This window comes from Aspergillus lentulus (assembly GCF_001445615.1).
Source record: "Aspergillus lentulus DNA, contig: Alt12, strain: IFM 54703, whole genome shotgun sequence".
In the NCBI taxonomy this organism is placed as follows: domain Eukaryota; kingdom Fungi; phylum Ascomycota; class Eurotiomycetes; order Eurotiales; family Aspergillaceae; genus Aspergillus; species Aspergillus lentulus.
Window position 1 is genome coordinate 3,497,194 of NW_028322115.1, and position 15,239 is coordinate 3,512,432.

At 48.1% G+C, this 15,239-nt stretch overlaps 4 protein-coding genes across 4 annotated transcripts; 3 read left to right on the plus strand and 1 right to left on the minus strand.

Annotated features, from left to right (window-relative positions):
* Positions 1-334: 334 nt before the first annotated feature.
* ALT_7070 (HET domain-containing protein) lies at positions 335-2,371 on the plus strand (the record flags this gene model as incomplete). Its single annotated transcript, XM_089600176.1, has 2 exons — positions 335-614; positions 678-2,371. The coding sequence occupies 2 exons, from the start codon at positions 335-337 to the stop codon at positions 2,369-2,371; spliced, it is 1,974 nt and encodes a 657-aa protein (XP_089455638.1).
* A 3,916-nt stretch (positions 2,372-6,287) lies between these two features.
* Positions 6,288-10,803, minus strand: ALT_7071 (killer toxin subunits alpha/beta; the record flags this gene model as incomplete). Its single annotated transcript, XM_089600177.1, has 7 exons — positions 6,288-7,422; positions 7,476-7,599; positions 7,683-7,866; positions 7,917-8,846; positions 8,897-9,121; positions 9,183-9,677; positions 9,736-10,803. 7 exons carry the CDS (start codon positions 10,801-10,803, stop codon positions 6,288-6,290), a joined length of 4,161 nt encoding a protein of 1,386 aa, XP_089455639.1.
* A 1,096-nt stretch (positions 10,804-11,899) lies between these two features.
* ALT_7072 (uncharacterized protein) lies at positions 11,900-12,724 on the plus strand (the record flags this gene model as incomplete). The annotated part of the gene is made up of 1 exon (XM_033558413.2): positions 11,900-12,724. One exon carries the CDS (start codon positions 11,900-11,902, stop codon positions 12,722-12,724), a length of 825 nt encoding a protein of 274 aa, XP_033414304.2.
* A 647-nt stretch (positions 12,725-13,371) lies between these two features.
* ALT_7073 (LysM peptidoglycan-binding domain-containing protein) lies at positions 13,372-14,160 on the plus strand (the record flags this gene model as incomplete). The annotated part of the gene is made up of 2 exons (XM_033558414.2): positions 13,372-13,816; positions 13,880-14,160. The coding sequence occupies 2 exons, from the start codon at positions 13,372-13,374 to the stop codon at positions 14,158-14,160; spliced, it is 726 nt and encodes a 241-aa protein (XP_033414305.2).
* Positions 14,161-15,239: the final 1,079 nt, after the last annotated feature.

Consider the following 15,239-nt stretch of genomic DNA (forward strand, 5'->3'; position numbering starts at 1 on the left):
ATACAGCTTCAGGATTAAACTGCTGTTAGAAATTAGAATCGGGCAGCAGTGCAGGGCGTCAATAGGCAGCCGTCCGATGCCAATGACAGCCTCGCGCCAGCTCTCACAACAACTGAAAGGATGACATGGATTGGACGCCAGGATACCCTTGCATATCCGGGGTACTAGACTCCGGCTGTGAGATAAGCGGGGACTACAGGTGGTGGGAGACACGAAATGATCTCGAGAGCCGCACCCCATTCAAGGACAGTCAGAAGAAATGGATGGATGTCGCAGAAAGGGAAATGACATCATGATAGATGAGAGCAAAGAATCACCCCAACCCGGCGACACAATGTCCCAGACATGCGACGTTTGTCTCGACTTGAAGTATTCCGCTCAACGTGCGGGCAACGGTGGTGGTCCTGGTAACTCGAATGTTAACGTGAGATACTTGAGGGACTTTGTGGCCTCACGCGGATGCCGTGTGTGTCTGTTTATCTTGGAATGTCTCCGATATTTTGAGTTTGAGCTTGCGTCCGGCGACTTTGTCATGCTCTCTATGCAAGAGAACAATGAAACCACGATACTAGAACCATTAACTTACAGTACAGTCCAGATCTATACACCTTCAGGTAAAGATCCCTAGATATGCGATGAAAAATCCAAACATGCGTTTCAAAGCTGACAGTCGACAGGACAACCACCTGCGTGGCAAGGCATCGTGACCGGCCGCGATCTCAGCACCCATCCGGACTCGCAGGCAGCAGACGATTTCATCGAGTCATGCCTTGCAAAGTGCGAGCAACATCCAACATGCAGACCGACCTCCACTTACGTCCCAACGCGTCTGATCGACGTGGGCGTACCTGGAAACACCGAGGTTCGAGTGGTCGAGACGGTACCCTCCTCTCAAGACCGCTATGTTGCTCTCAGTTACTGCTGGGGAGGTCTCGAAACCATCAAGACGACAGCTTCCAATTACGAAGCCATGAAACAAGGCATACCAATCTCAAATCTCCCACAGACGATCCGAGACGCCATCACCGTGACCCGCAAGCTGAAAGTCCAATACGTATGGATAGATGCACTGTGCATTATCCAAGACTCTGCGTCTGATTGGGAAATCGAGTCCAGCAACATGGCGTCTGTCTACCGCAACGCCTATCTGACCATTTCAGCCGCCACCGCGGCATGCGTCACGGAAGGGTTCCTTCAACACGAGCACTTTGCCGCTGGGCAGAAACCTCCCCTGATTATTGAATGGGAGACCTGGACCGGCCAGCGCACGCTCTTGGGTGCAAGGATGGTCCCTGCCGAGACAACACACACGCTTGACTTGATGGACGATGACACGCCGCCGTTATGGTTCCGGGGCTGGACTCTGCAGGAGAGTAACCTCTCGACGAGGGTGCTCGGCTACCACCAAGAGGAACTGTGGTGGTCCTGTCTGGGAGGGTCCGCATGCGAATGCGGGATGCTTGACCGGGTCCGCGATAAAAGCAAGATCTTTTCTTTCTGGCCGTTCTACTCCATCACAGACTCGCAAGAGGCATATAAGGACTGGCACGAGGTGGTCACCGAGTTTACCAGTCGGGTGCTGACTATATCGTCCGACAAACTGCCGGCAATATCGGGTATCGCCCAGGTCGTCCAAGATATTACCAAGTCTAGGTATATCGCTGGCGTTTGGTTGGATAATCTAGTAGCTGATCTTAGTTGGCAAGCGTGCATGGAGAATGACAACATCGAGGCCAACCACACGGTGATTCCCCTTGTCAACTACGGCGCTCCCACGTTCTCCTGGGCGTCAATTGAGCATAGAATCTTCTATAGTCCTGGGTGGGTTTCGGCACGCTCATGCACGGTTCTCGACGCGGATTGCAAGGTAGCAGGTCAAAACCTACTGGGCCCCATAGACAGTGCGCATGTGACGTTACGAGGGCTTCTACTTGAAACGACACTGGAAATTGGACCCGGCCTTATAGATCCAGATAAAAAGACATATGTCGTTGTTCATGGCTCCAAAAGGCTCCGACCCGAAGCCGATATGGCACTGGAGACTTTCGAGTTCACCAACGAGAATGGTGTCGTGGAAAGGTCCGTACGTCGATCACTGCCAGGGTCATCGACGAAACAGGCCGAGTCCGGGACACCGGTCTTCCTATTCTATATTGGGTACCACTGTGTTGGTCGTATCAGGAAAGGGGGGAATCGCCAACGGGTGGATCACGCTTACCTCCTTCTAGGGAAGTCGCCGAGAGATTCGACCAAGTACGAGCGGATTGGGATCGTTACTGAGGGTTTTCGAATGGAGGTTGGAGCGCCAGAGGCATCCGAATGTTCCGAGGCTTTGGAGGATTTTTCGGAAGCAATTGTCACTATATTGTAGATATTGGCGTTGTGGAGTTATTATCTACTGAGGGAAGATTCTCTATGTTCCACAGACTTGACAAGTTGGATAAGCTTGTCCTGCATGTCACAAAAGATATTAAGTGCCTGTTTGATACTAGCATTGCCCATCGTGATGCATCCCCGTGGCCGAGCTCATCCTGTGACAAAACCAAAGTCTAAGACATACTAAGTCTTTTCTAATATGCACTTTGCAATATTAGCCTGTAATGTCTGGATAGCATTGGAAAGGGTATCAGAACACACCACCTTGTCAGACTGACGGACGTACATGCTGTGCTACCTGTCTACAGGGATGGCTGGGCAGCTGACTTATTTCCTGTAGGTGTGTACCTATGCAGCAGAAGGTACACAGATATATATCACCAAGTATTTAAGGTTGTTTCTCCTGGATGTCCTCTCTTTTCACTGGACATCAAGAGTCCTTGAGTATATTAATTCTGCTTTTTGTCATTCTGTTTCAGTATAACTAGTCTGGCTGTCTGTTGTCTGGTATTAATATACATACCTTCCACGGTGGGCCAGGTCTCCTGTGATTGATATTACTATAGAAAGGTTGCTGTGTTGTGGTTAAGAAATACTATACTTATATATAGTATTTAGAGCAATATTTTTCTTGCCCATTAGCCCTCTAATAAAAAAAAAGGAAGACCTTCTAGAAGCTATTAACACCAGACAGAAGATTTAGTAACTATATAAGGCAGCTAGAATAGATGCAGTGGTATCCCTTATCCAGTACACTATCTCCTACTAATCTGTCTATAGTATTCTACCATGAGTTAATAACACAGATGCATTTCCTATTACCTACTGTGAATGCTAATAATAGCAGGTAACTACTGGATATGCTTCACACTAACGCAATTAAGTATTCTATTTACTATAGATACTGCTGTATCTACTAATCTAGCACATACAACCCTAGGGTGTGGAAAACAGGGCCTTCCCATCTGAATTTGTGGGTATACCCCTTGTCAACCATATCTTACCAGTATCAAACCGCCCCAACCAGCAGAGCTTAGATAGGAAGGATATAGAAAATTAACTAAATATCCGCCATGAGCAGTTTGAGTCTTATATAACTATGTCTTCTGAAAGGTACATATCTAGTCAACTATGCTCGACCTACTGTTTGACGTACCTTAGGAATACAAAGGACAATTTCGTCTTTTCAGATAAGGAAGACTGCCCATATATCGCTAGTTCTGCTTCTGTGAGTCGTCTTAGCCAGCAGGCTATCAGGTACTAACCATGCTTATATATATGCGAGTTTGAACACGCGCTTCTATACTACTCCTTTGGTACTTCCTTTTCAAAAGAAGACCATCCTCACTCTTCTGGCTGTCTTCATCAGACTCCTGCAGCTCTTTAGCACTCTGATATGCGTGCATTCATCGGGAAACACTCCCATAATATAACTATAGGGTGTAGAAAACAGGGCTTCCAGTCTGCTTAGCTGTACTTAAGCTAGTATTATCAACACAGTCAGAAGTTTCATGCGCCCTTGAAGGCCTGCTGCTTTATAGGTGAGAAATGCTAAACTACAGGGTGAGTGTAGTGAGTAAAGGTGAGTGAAGGTGAGCATGGGTGATCAGTTGGTGAGAGAGCTATTCTGTGGTGACTAGACTCCCTGCAGCCCATTATTAGTACCTCCATCGCCAGCTTAAATATGAGGGCTTCTTCTCTACTTAACCATTGTTTCTCTTCCTATCTACAAGCAGTGTTCTTTTTATGATATATTTCGTCTCTGTCTCCCCTCACATCCCAGCATGTCATGTGGCACATCTTTAAATAACCTTAATATAGGGGAGAAGTGGAGGAGCTCTATAGTTTTACTAAGTTATAAGGATTCATAACAGAGTACTAGGAGATATAAAAAAAAGGCAAACCAAACCAAATTAGTCATAAGAAAAGGGCTCCGGCCACTAATGATAGATATGGCCATTTTGTAGAGTTTTTAGGCCTCGCCATAACCCGTGGGTTGACGGGTTGGGTCCAAGCCAAACCCATTTCTTGGCGGGTTTTGGGTCGATGGCCTCAGCCTGTGTTAAGGGCTATGGCGGACCATAAAGCTGCTGTATGCAGCCACCGGTGATAGTGCAGCTATATCTGTGCTCTGTGGTGTAGGTGCGCCTCACCATAACCACCATGTACCTTTTGTATGGCAACACCATATAAAAGGTACATACTAAGTCTAATATCTCAGGTATTCTACTGTATTCACTAAGGGTAACCATATTCTATAAAGTAATATTAAAATATTAAAAGGAAATATCTTATAGTCAAAAGCATTTTAAGAGTTTTAACTAAAAATTAGGGAGATATAAGAATGCATGAACTTTCTGTCTAGAAGTCTCTCCTTATGGAAAAATATAAAGAGAGATTACTTTATTATAACACTTATAACTTTCCTTTCTAAGCATAGAGATAGTAATAAAAGATAGATACTTATATATCTAAATAATAATAAACTAGAAAAACCTAAGTGTGTATATACCTAGACTGGATAAACCATATGTACCTTTTATATGGTGATGCCATACAAGAGTTACATGGTGGTTACGGTGAGGCACACCCAGGTTCCCGGTGTGCGTGTGCTGCTGACACGGATACCAGATCAAGTGATACACTGTAGATATCTCCGCAAGTTGCCGAGTATTCTGCAACTCAGCGATTAGTTCTCTTTGCTTAGGCAATCTACGGTTATCTTGCTCCCTTCACGCTGATCTTACCAGTTGACCTCGGACCTTAATGGCCGACCTTACAGCCTGTGGGTGGGGTATAGCCTTATAGGTATGGATATCAAACCTATGGGTTCTTGGCGGGTACTTATACGTTAATAAATAGAGTAAATATCATAGTATAAAGTCTTATAGTATGCATATTTTATTGTCACATGGCGAATCACTGGTGAGCTTCCATCTTGGGACACTGCCTTGTTTGGATCATAGTTTCTCTGAACTCTGTACACATGAGATAGAAATAGGGGAAATGAATAGCTTAGTAGCTTGGTACTTTGGACTGAGCAACTGCTAATACTATTTAGACCATCTACGACCTTGCTATAGACTATTACAATTCTAATTTACATAGTAATTAGTTACTCCTGGATTCTGTCCTTTCTACATAGGTGACCATACTAAAGTACCCGTGTAATGATTCCAATAATAGCAGGAGAATATCTACGCTGATAAACCATATTAATGATAAGCATTTGGCTGGCAGAGTAAAGGAGGAGGCTATTCAATGCCCTCATCCCTACTGCAAGAACAAACTTTACAACAGTACCTTGATCCTACAATAGCATTTTTTTTTAATGCCCATTCCATTGAAGGAACCCCGTCGAAACTGTGTATCCCAGAAGAGGAAGTAGGTTTGCGAGTTTGATGCGTGGAGAGATCTGTCTTCAAAGATAACAGCTTTGAATGGGAATTGTGACAAGCGTCTCAAGTCACATACTTCGGCAGGTGCTCCCTTATCATAGCTAGTCCTGACAGTCAGGAAAGCGCGAGAATTAATGGCACAGTGGAACTTTATCTTCTTCGGCTAGGAGACTTTATAGATCTGGGAAGAGAAATAGAACCGATTTTCTCATGTGACTAGCGAGACACTGACTGTATTACTTAGGAAGCAACTCTATAGTTAGTTAAGCGCTCAGCCAGATCGCAGGGTCTCTACTACGGTTCTAAACACCGCCAAGGTCGGTCAGATTACAGGACGTTTAAAGGCAAGAACAAGACAGTCACAAGCGTATATGAGACACTTTTGGTGTGAGTTACTAATCGCCTTTTCATGCCTTCTTCATACCTAGCATTTCCTATGGAGAGTCGATTTTCATATCAGTTTAGCAGTCAACTCAGAGTAGTCAATCCTACTACTCCCGAGCTAGGATCCCCCTAATCATGATACAACCCCCACTCAACTGTTTGGCCTTTGACAGTTCCCTTGCAAGACATCTTGCCCTTGGAGCCAACCTTGCCAGATCCGCCGAATTGTCTCACTGAGTCGCTGATGATGTCCACAATATCCTGGGCGCCGATGTGGAAGTCAATGTTTCCATGCTTACCCTTTCCCTGCACGCCGAAAGCGCACGTCCCATACTGCACAAGCTGGTGTTGGGACCCAATTGCGTTTTCAACCTCCCATTTACCGTCTGTTTTTGCAATATTCTTCACTATCTGCATGCAGTCCGACACGGTTGGGGACGCGTCACTGGTCTGGTCGACGAACGTGGAGCTGCCGCAATAGTCAGGCGCTGGATAAATAACACACGGGTAGTTCGGGGCATCGGTATCCGGAGTGTCGCCGTGGTCCCATGCACGGTAGGCGGTTTCTGCGCTACATACTGGCAAGCGGATCATCCCTGGCGTGGTTATGTCGTCGTTGTAGAGATCCTCCAGTGTGCCCTCGTCTGCAGGGTCGGCTGCGCCGCCGCCGTTCGTCTCGCCGTTCTGCAGGTACGTACGCACCGATCCTATGATGATATCCTCCACGGTGACATTACCAAACGAGCCTTGACCCATCGAGTCCACGCCAGGCAGTGCGGAAAATGGGTTATCAAGGCAGCTACCCTCAACGCACTCCCATGGTTGCCCCTCCGGGGCGGCAAGGTAGTAGCGCTTATTGCGGTAGCAGGCTTTTGCCACCTTCATCGTATCAGCCTCCAAATAATCTCCCATGTCATCCGCATGGTCACAGGAGTAGCCCGCGTCAATAACGAAAGGGTACCTGCCGGAAACCGTCCAGATGGAAGGAATGGCAAAGGCAAAGAACGACTTGCTTACGCTTTTTTGCAGAGCAGTCATCGTATCTTTTGGTAGCTCACCTGCATCCGATGGGGGTAGCGCCATGCTGATTGAGGAGCCTTCAACAAATCTGCCATCGGAGATCAGGTCTGTTAGCATTTCGATTGACGCGTCAGAGCCGTCGAATAGTGTGCTCAGTGACTTCTCTACAACTGCGCCCCAGCCCGCTATAGATTGGCCCATGTAGTTGGTAAACTCATTCTGCTTCTCTGGAGTCCAGTCATCACTATTTCATTCACCGGTCAGCACACTCTTGTAAATGTTTGCAACAACACATACGGATCAGGGTCGCTGAGCAAGTCCTTGGCAATAGTTGTACTTTGGGAGATAATGGTCATAGTAGTATCTTTGACGTTGTCCAGCGTGGACCCCTTCGCGATGAAATACGGCAACTTCGACAGTACTTTTGGCAGACAAGGTTAGTATCTCACGAACTCGCCGCGTTAAGAGTTGTAAAGAGTTGAGCTCAGCACAGGAGGGACATACCTGAATTAAAGAACGGGGCCGCTGCTGACGCGGTCCCAAGAGTAATCAGATCGATCAGCAGCAAAAGCCATGTATTGTCCGCGGGTTCAGGTATTGGCGCAAACTTGTTCTCGAAATCGTCGAGAGCGTTGGTGATTTCTGAAGCGGCGGCCTGGAACAGGGCACTGTGATAGCTTTGGTACAGCTACAATTATGGTTAAAGCCTGCCCACAGCCTTAGACCACGCAATCATACCTCATGAACATAGACCAAAGAATTCCAAATCAAATAGCCTGCTGGGCCAGCACCGTTGTTGTCGAATTCCTTGCACTGTTTAGTCTCACCACAGTTGCTTGTTGACTTTAACGTGCCACAGTTGACACTCTCTGGGCCGTCAAGGGTGTCTGAGATAGACGCCGTGAAGGCCATTTGAGTGCCTTTATCAATAGTTTTCCACACATTAATCGCATCAGCCCATGCATGAGGAGCGTCGATTCGGTTCCATCGCTCTGACGGCGACAGGGTACGTTTATCAACAACAGCTTGGTCAGTACAATGAAGCTCAGTCCAGTTTCCCGTCCTATCTCCGACTTGCCAAGGGTCCTCATTATTTTTAATAGCTGTTTTCCAAGCGGCCCAGTTTTCCACAAGGACCCCACCACGCGTGGGAGGATCATTGTATTGCTGGAGATCTGTGGCCCAGTCAGTAGTGCCGCCCATATTAAGTCCCTTGTAGAGGGATTTGCGCGACGCTTTGGTTGCAGGGCTCATGTAGGCAACCCATTGGGTATTGTCGTAGACTAGAATGTCGCTGTTGCTCGTCTGATCAACATAATGCTGATTCACTCGGCCGTCGCGTTTCAGGAGCCCGTTCGTCGTGGACCCTTCCAGGATCTCATTTATCTCAGCATCGGATATGTAACCCGCGGTGGCCGTGCACTTTCCTGGGGTGGCCTGCGAGTCGTAAGGACCTCCGGTGTAGAAGCACTCTGGTCCATGACATGAAGGATCAGCCATGGCGAAGGATCGCCCATAGCTGGTTACGCCAACCACAACCTGATTTGAGGGCACCCCTGCTTTGGTGATCATGACTAAAGAACTGATGGTCTCAGTCAGGTTGACCTGGCTGCGGAGGCACATTCCCGAAGGGCAGCCAATCTGTGAATTGGGATTCATTGCATCCCACTATACAAGGCGAACTTATTAGTGTGCTGTGTGGAAATTTTGATGGATACAGTTTGGTTGCCAACCTGTCCGTGAAGATCGTAAGTCATGTAAATAATATAGTCCACGACCTTGCTGATCTTCGCAATGGGAAAGTTCTTTAGGTAGAAGTACGATGATGCAGCGGCGATAGACACCGATTTTCCAGGGAGCAGATTCTTAAGAATGACGAGGAAGGCCAGATAATTGTCACCAGAGTCCGGATCATCGGGGGGAATACCTGGAATGTCAGGTGCCTATATGGAGGAGACATGTTAGTCATATATTATCAAGAGCACAGTGTCATGGAGGGCATACTCCAGGATACTCCCAGTCAATGTCAACACCATCGAGGTTATTCTCCTTAATGAAATTTGCAATGTTTGTGGCCATTGTTAGCCGGTTAGCGGCTTTGACTCCCTGGCGGAAAATGTTGTAGGTGCTAGGCTGGGCAGAGAAATCCCAGCCACCAAAAGACAGGATCTTCTTTGGTCCAGAGATTTTCATAAAATTCTGAAACTCATATTCAGTCACAGCATCCTGGAACTTGACTTGATAATCATCTGCGAGTATACCAAATGCAAAATGTAGATGTGTGTACTTAGACCCATCAATTTGGATGGCGTCCTGGTATAGACAATTGCGACTACCCAAGCTATAACCTTCAAAATAGGCAATGCTTCGGAAGACCTCAGGGGCGTTGCCGCGCACAAGCTCAGTGCCACAGTTAGAAATGCAGCCATTTGTGCCTTTTTCCGCAGAGCCTGGAGCTCCGGTGCTGGTGTCAACACAGAATTCATCTGTTATGCCACACTATTCCCAAGCCAGTTAGGACTGACTGCATGACCTGCTTATAGGAGGACCATCTTACCTGACCCCAAACATTGCAACAAGCATTTAATGGGCAGGGATTAAGCCCAGCAATATCCATAGTGTCCTCCGGTGCTTCTGTGCCTGGCACCTGGGGCCCGCATACTGCATTAGCCACAGGGTCGGGCATAGGTGGGCTTCCACTACTCAGACAAATCACAGTCCCAACCCAGACATTTGAGCAGCCATTCCAGCCCCATGTCTTCTTGTTGAAGTCCTCCAGATCCTCCTTTGTGAGACTGTATTGAGCAGCAAGGTTTGCACAGTTGTCGTCTTGTTGAATGGTGTATGTAGCACACGATCCATCCGGGTTAGGTTTTGGGGCAAAATTAGGGAGGGTGCCGGCCGAGCAACAGACATGTTGTCCTGGCATAAGTGATGAACAGAGGTTCGGACCAGAATTATACTTGCTAAAATCTGCAGCAGAGATCCCACACTTTGTGGCCAGAGCAGAGCAGCTATCTCCCCCTTCCACCTGTACAGTGCTGCATTCAGCCCGAATGACGATATTGCTGTGGGAGGATGACGTGGGTACGGCGGCTACTGTTGAGCTCGAACGGATAGTTTTCGACTGGGTGGCGTTGGACGAGATTTTCAAGAGAGGAGTGGTAAGGACAGCCGGACCGGTAATGTTTTTTTCATTTTCGAAAGAGAGACAACCTCCGTTCGACCAAGTTTTCATTGCACTTTGCACGAGAGTAAAAGACCGATTGCTAGAGGCAAAAATCCCGAAGGTATGGGCATTGTTGCTGTTCGGATCGCATAGTTGCATGGCAATATTACCGGAGCTGATATTTAGAGTCCGAACATTATCTGACAGCGCATTAAGAGCAAATGAGCTAACCCCCTCACTCTGCAGACCCTTGCCAATGTAAATACCGACAGTGGCCGAGCCAGATCGAGCAAATAAGAATGTGTTTCTCTTGGTGCTCTTGGCCGCGACATGTTGACCCTTCAGGTAATGGCGCATCTGCTTAGAAACGGAGCTAATATCCGAGGTAGCGAGTCGTCCGTCATTCCACCAGCCAAGGGAATAGGTTGAGTTCATAGAATCGACAGCGGCCGCCATCCTCGCGCTCGGGCGTGGGAGACTCGACCAGTCGGGGCCATAAGAGGTACAGGCGTAGAGACGATGGAAAGTGCTTGGATCATCCACTCGATCATACAAAGAAAAATCATAAAACATTGTCTGGTGGCAAGACTGGAGCTGCTCAAAGTTGTGGTAGAGAGACCAGTTGGAAGGATTGGGTCCTGCGACGCTGCAAGCTACGGGACATGCTGCATCTCTACCGAGATAGCCAGGACTGGCAGGATTTCTCAGGCCTACTTTTCCTCGTGCCGCAAAGGCAACGTCGCAAGAGAGCAAGAGGCATATGGACCCTACGGCTATTAGGAGCCACGAAGGGGTCATCGTGCCACCTTATGAGAAGACAGGAATGATCAAAGAATGACAAAGGGTGGAAATAGTAGAGAACGACTAAGAGGAAAAAAAGAGTGATTAGCCAAAGACCTGCCCTCTCATCCTCTAATGGGGCTATTTCGCGGCTTTTGTACTTTCCTGCCTACAATGTAACGTCGACAGCCTACAACTACAACTGCGCTTTTTTATTCTGACAGGCGACTAACTTAGTGTTGGACTTCCGACTATCCGTCCATCGTTCGAATTGAGGACCGGAGTTAGTACCTGGTCTGAAAAATAAAGTACTAACAGTGCCAAGCCGGTTGGCACAATATGAATCTACTCCATACAGGATTAGGTTGTGTCAACCAAAAAGACTGCTAGACTACAAAAAGTATGGGTATTTTTACAAATTTGTGTTGACCAAAACGATCAGGACGCCTCCGGAAACGCCAAGGCCCCTAGTGGCACTGGCAGGCTTCAGTTAAAGTCAACCTCCTATTCATCTTGTCTAAAGGCCCTCTATCCTTGAACCTCAACTCACAGAGTTGAGGCTTGGCTGCATGCACGATGTAACCGTTCTTGCATTCTGGCAAGTTCGCTAAAGTTACAAGGAATGATGTGACTTTTAGTATCAGTCTATTTAAGCCACATCCAGGGGCCCAGAAACCACCAACATCTTAAGGAACCATTCTCGCCGGCACCTCTAGATTCCGGCCCCATCAACTTGTCCCTCTTGCATTTCCCCATCACCACTGCGACTAAGATGGGCTTGGTTACTCGAGGCTGGCTTATTTTGACTCTCTGTCTAGGCTTTGCTTACAGTCAGACCCCTATTACGCCCGGGGTCACGGAAGTAGACTTGATCTTTCCGCGCAACGAGAGCTACTCCCCCTCGCCAGTCACCCCAATCGTATTCACCATCCAAAACCCGAGCCTCCTGTCAAGCCTGAACCCAGAGATTTCTTATTATATTGAGCAGCAAAATGTCAACACGAATGAAAGCGTCTCTACCTCTGGCTCTATCCAACTCTCGAAGATCAATTATACGACAAGTGACCCTTACTTTCTCTATTGGAGCACCGGCCATTTGGACATTGAGGGGACCTTTGTGTTCGCCTGGGAGCTCCAGATGAACAACTGCTCTTACTCTCCGCAAAGCGACGCATTGACTTTCGGATATTTTGGCTCACGCCGCCATGAGTTGTACTTCTCTACCAAGAATGGCACTTCCTCTCCGGACTTCGTCACCGCAACCGAGGATGATACCTGCGACCAATCCCAAGCCCAGGCCGTACAAGTCCCGGATCTTTTGGAGGTGCCGGCTACACGAACCTGGGGCGCACCTTCCTGTGCAGCAACTGTGGGTCCGTCGCCAGCTCCCAATCCTTGCAAGGCCAAGATCGATTCCACAGCTGCCGCAAGTATTTCCGCGGCCTTAGCCTCCAGTGCTTGTGCCAACCCGATCCGCACGGGGCTGAGCTGCCCAACCCCATCCTCTGAGAGTGCGGCCTCTGCGGCGCAATCACCCGTGGTAGGGCACTGGATATTGGCGATTGGAATGCTGCTTGCTTACAGTCTCGCATCATGAGACGGACTATCTCGGTGAGACATGTTAATTTTCTCTTGCACGGACTGTTCAATTCGTTGTACGCTAGTCCTTTGAAAATTTCGTAATAGGATAATAACCTGCTATACTTCGTCTCGTATGATGCACTAGGAGCTACCTAGTCCGTAGGCACATACTTAGTACTCCGTAGTTTCTTTTGCTTATGCATAGTAGTTCTTGGCCGAAGCTAGGACTGACCCGATGTCACCTTGGAGAGGCCTTTACCCGGCGGGCAGATCCAGCAGGAGACAGATGTACATGTCACAAGAGCATGCTTCTCCCGCTGTCCTTTCCACAATGCCAAGGAGGCTATTGTTAATACCGCGTGTGAATCAATTTGACGGTTTGGCTAGACCTGCCGATTCACCACCGGCTCCCTTGATGTATCAAGGTCCGAATCCTCCCGGATTAGTTGCAGTAGTCAATCACACCAAGGTGCGCTACGCGAAGAAAGTGAATAGCCGAACGTACAGAATAAAGCCAGTCTGACTCACACGTTACATCCATGACTGCACCTGCAGGGGCACATAGAAGCGCAGGTATAAGTATAAAAGCATCCCGGAGACGAAGAGTCCGAGAACCAGGATCCACATCCCAACTTTCTCTTTTCTCTCTCAATTCATTTAAACATGGGTTACAAAGCCGCCGTCGTCCTGGGGTTGCTCCCTCAGTTGCTCTCTGCTAGCATTGTCTGCAGCTTCTCCGTAGCAGCCAGCAAAGGCGATACTTGCGAGTCCTTCGCTGCATCCTGGGGACAGGCTCTTGAATCATTCAAAGCCCTGAACCCCGGTGTCCAATGCCCGACCCTCAGCGTTGGCCAGAGCTACTGTGTCATTGGCACCGTGACAGACAACCCAAAGACCACGACCACAACGACCTCCACAACACTGAAAACAACGACGACTGCCACAACGACAACCTCCTCCTCTAAATACGAGCCAACCCAGCCTGGCGTGCCCTCTAACTGCGACGGATTCCATCTCGTCTCATCTGGCGACCAGTGCGACACGATTGAGGCCAAGTACGGTATTTCGGACGCTCAATTCAAGGCCTGGAATCCAAGCATTAACAACAGTATGTCTTCCCCTTTGGTATCTATTTCGTCTTGTACACCAGAGAGTTAACTGCTTCTATTAGGTTGCTCCAATCTCTGGCTGGATTACTATGTCTGTGTCCACGTTCCGGGCGCTACGACAACCAGCTCGTCGCCCCAGCCAACGCCCACGGGGCCCCAGCCACAAATGCCTGGAATCGTGAGCAACTGCAAGTCCTTCTATAAGGTCAAGTCTGGCGACAGCTGTTATTCGATTGACACCGCTGCGGGCATCTCGCTTGCTCAGTTCCGCTCGTGGAATACCCAGATCGATGCGACTTGCACTAATTTGTGGGTGGACTACTACGTGTGCATTGGGGTTTAGAATTTTGATCTCTCAGAGCGAGTATTGCAAATGCAGCTCATAGGGATAAGAATTGATGGAATGGCTTCTCCGGCAATGCTTAGTAACAAAAGACGACTTGACATCAGTATAGGTTGATATACAAATGCTTACGTGTTTATCAGAGACGAAGGCTTGATCGTCAAAGAGATTCCATGATGCTCACTGAGCACTAGCATACTACCTAACACACTCTAGTCGATGCCAGGAGAACGAGTACGTTTGTTGATCCTTTGCAGGCCATACTGACGGCAAATTGCTTGTTTTGAATCTGCCGACCACGAATTTGCCGCCAACTACGCATGGGTCAAGCGGAAATGTCTCTAGACCTCATGGAGTGCAGTCGCAAAATACTTGGAAGAGCTACAGTAGATACGCAATCAACAACAATAAAGCAAGGCTAAGATGTAGCCCCTATTTCCTCAGAACTGCACTCTGGCAGAAAAGTGATTTATTAATTTTTTGTGACAATAGCGTAGCGTGCAGTGGCAGGATGGAAAGAATTTGCATTCGATGCAAATGTAGGATGAGACAAGTCGACTGGCAGGCTTGGCAACGTCGCCGCACCGCTACGCGAAATTGTCTCCCAGGTGGGCGTCCACCAAATTCCGCCGCAAATCTACTTCCGCTGCAAATGGCAACAATGAGAGCTGACGCATGGCAAAAAGTAGAAAGGAAAAGGGTAGAAAAGGAGGCAATCAGAGGAGGAGGGCTCGGAAACGGAGGCCGCAGTATCCCTCTCCAAACGACCCCACCTCAAAATATCAGTCAACACCATGACACCTGTCAGCCAGCCGACTACCGTATCTAATAAAGAACTCTCGTGGATTCTGATTTGAGCAATCAGATCGGGGGGAATAGATCATATTGCGATCAGCTCGCCGGTTCGATTCCAGTTCCATTCTTTCCAGTACATAAATGCTAGTACGAGATCGTAGATTAGAAGAGCCAGACCTTCATCCCTTGATATTCCGCGTGTATGCATTTACCATACAGATGTTATCATCTTGGATTGGTTTGACAGCACCTCACAAGTATTGATCCCTGCAGATGCGATCACG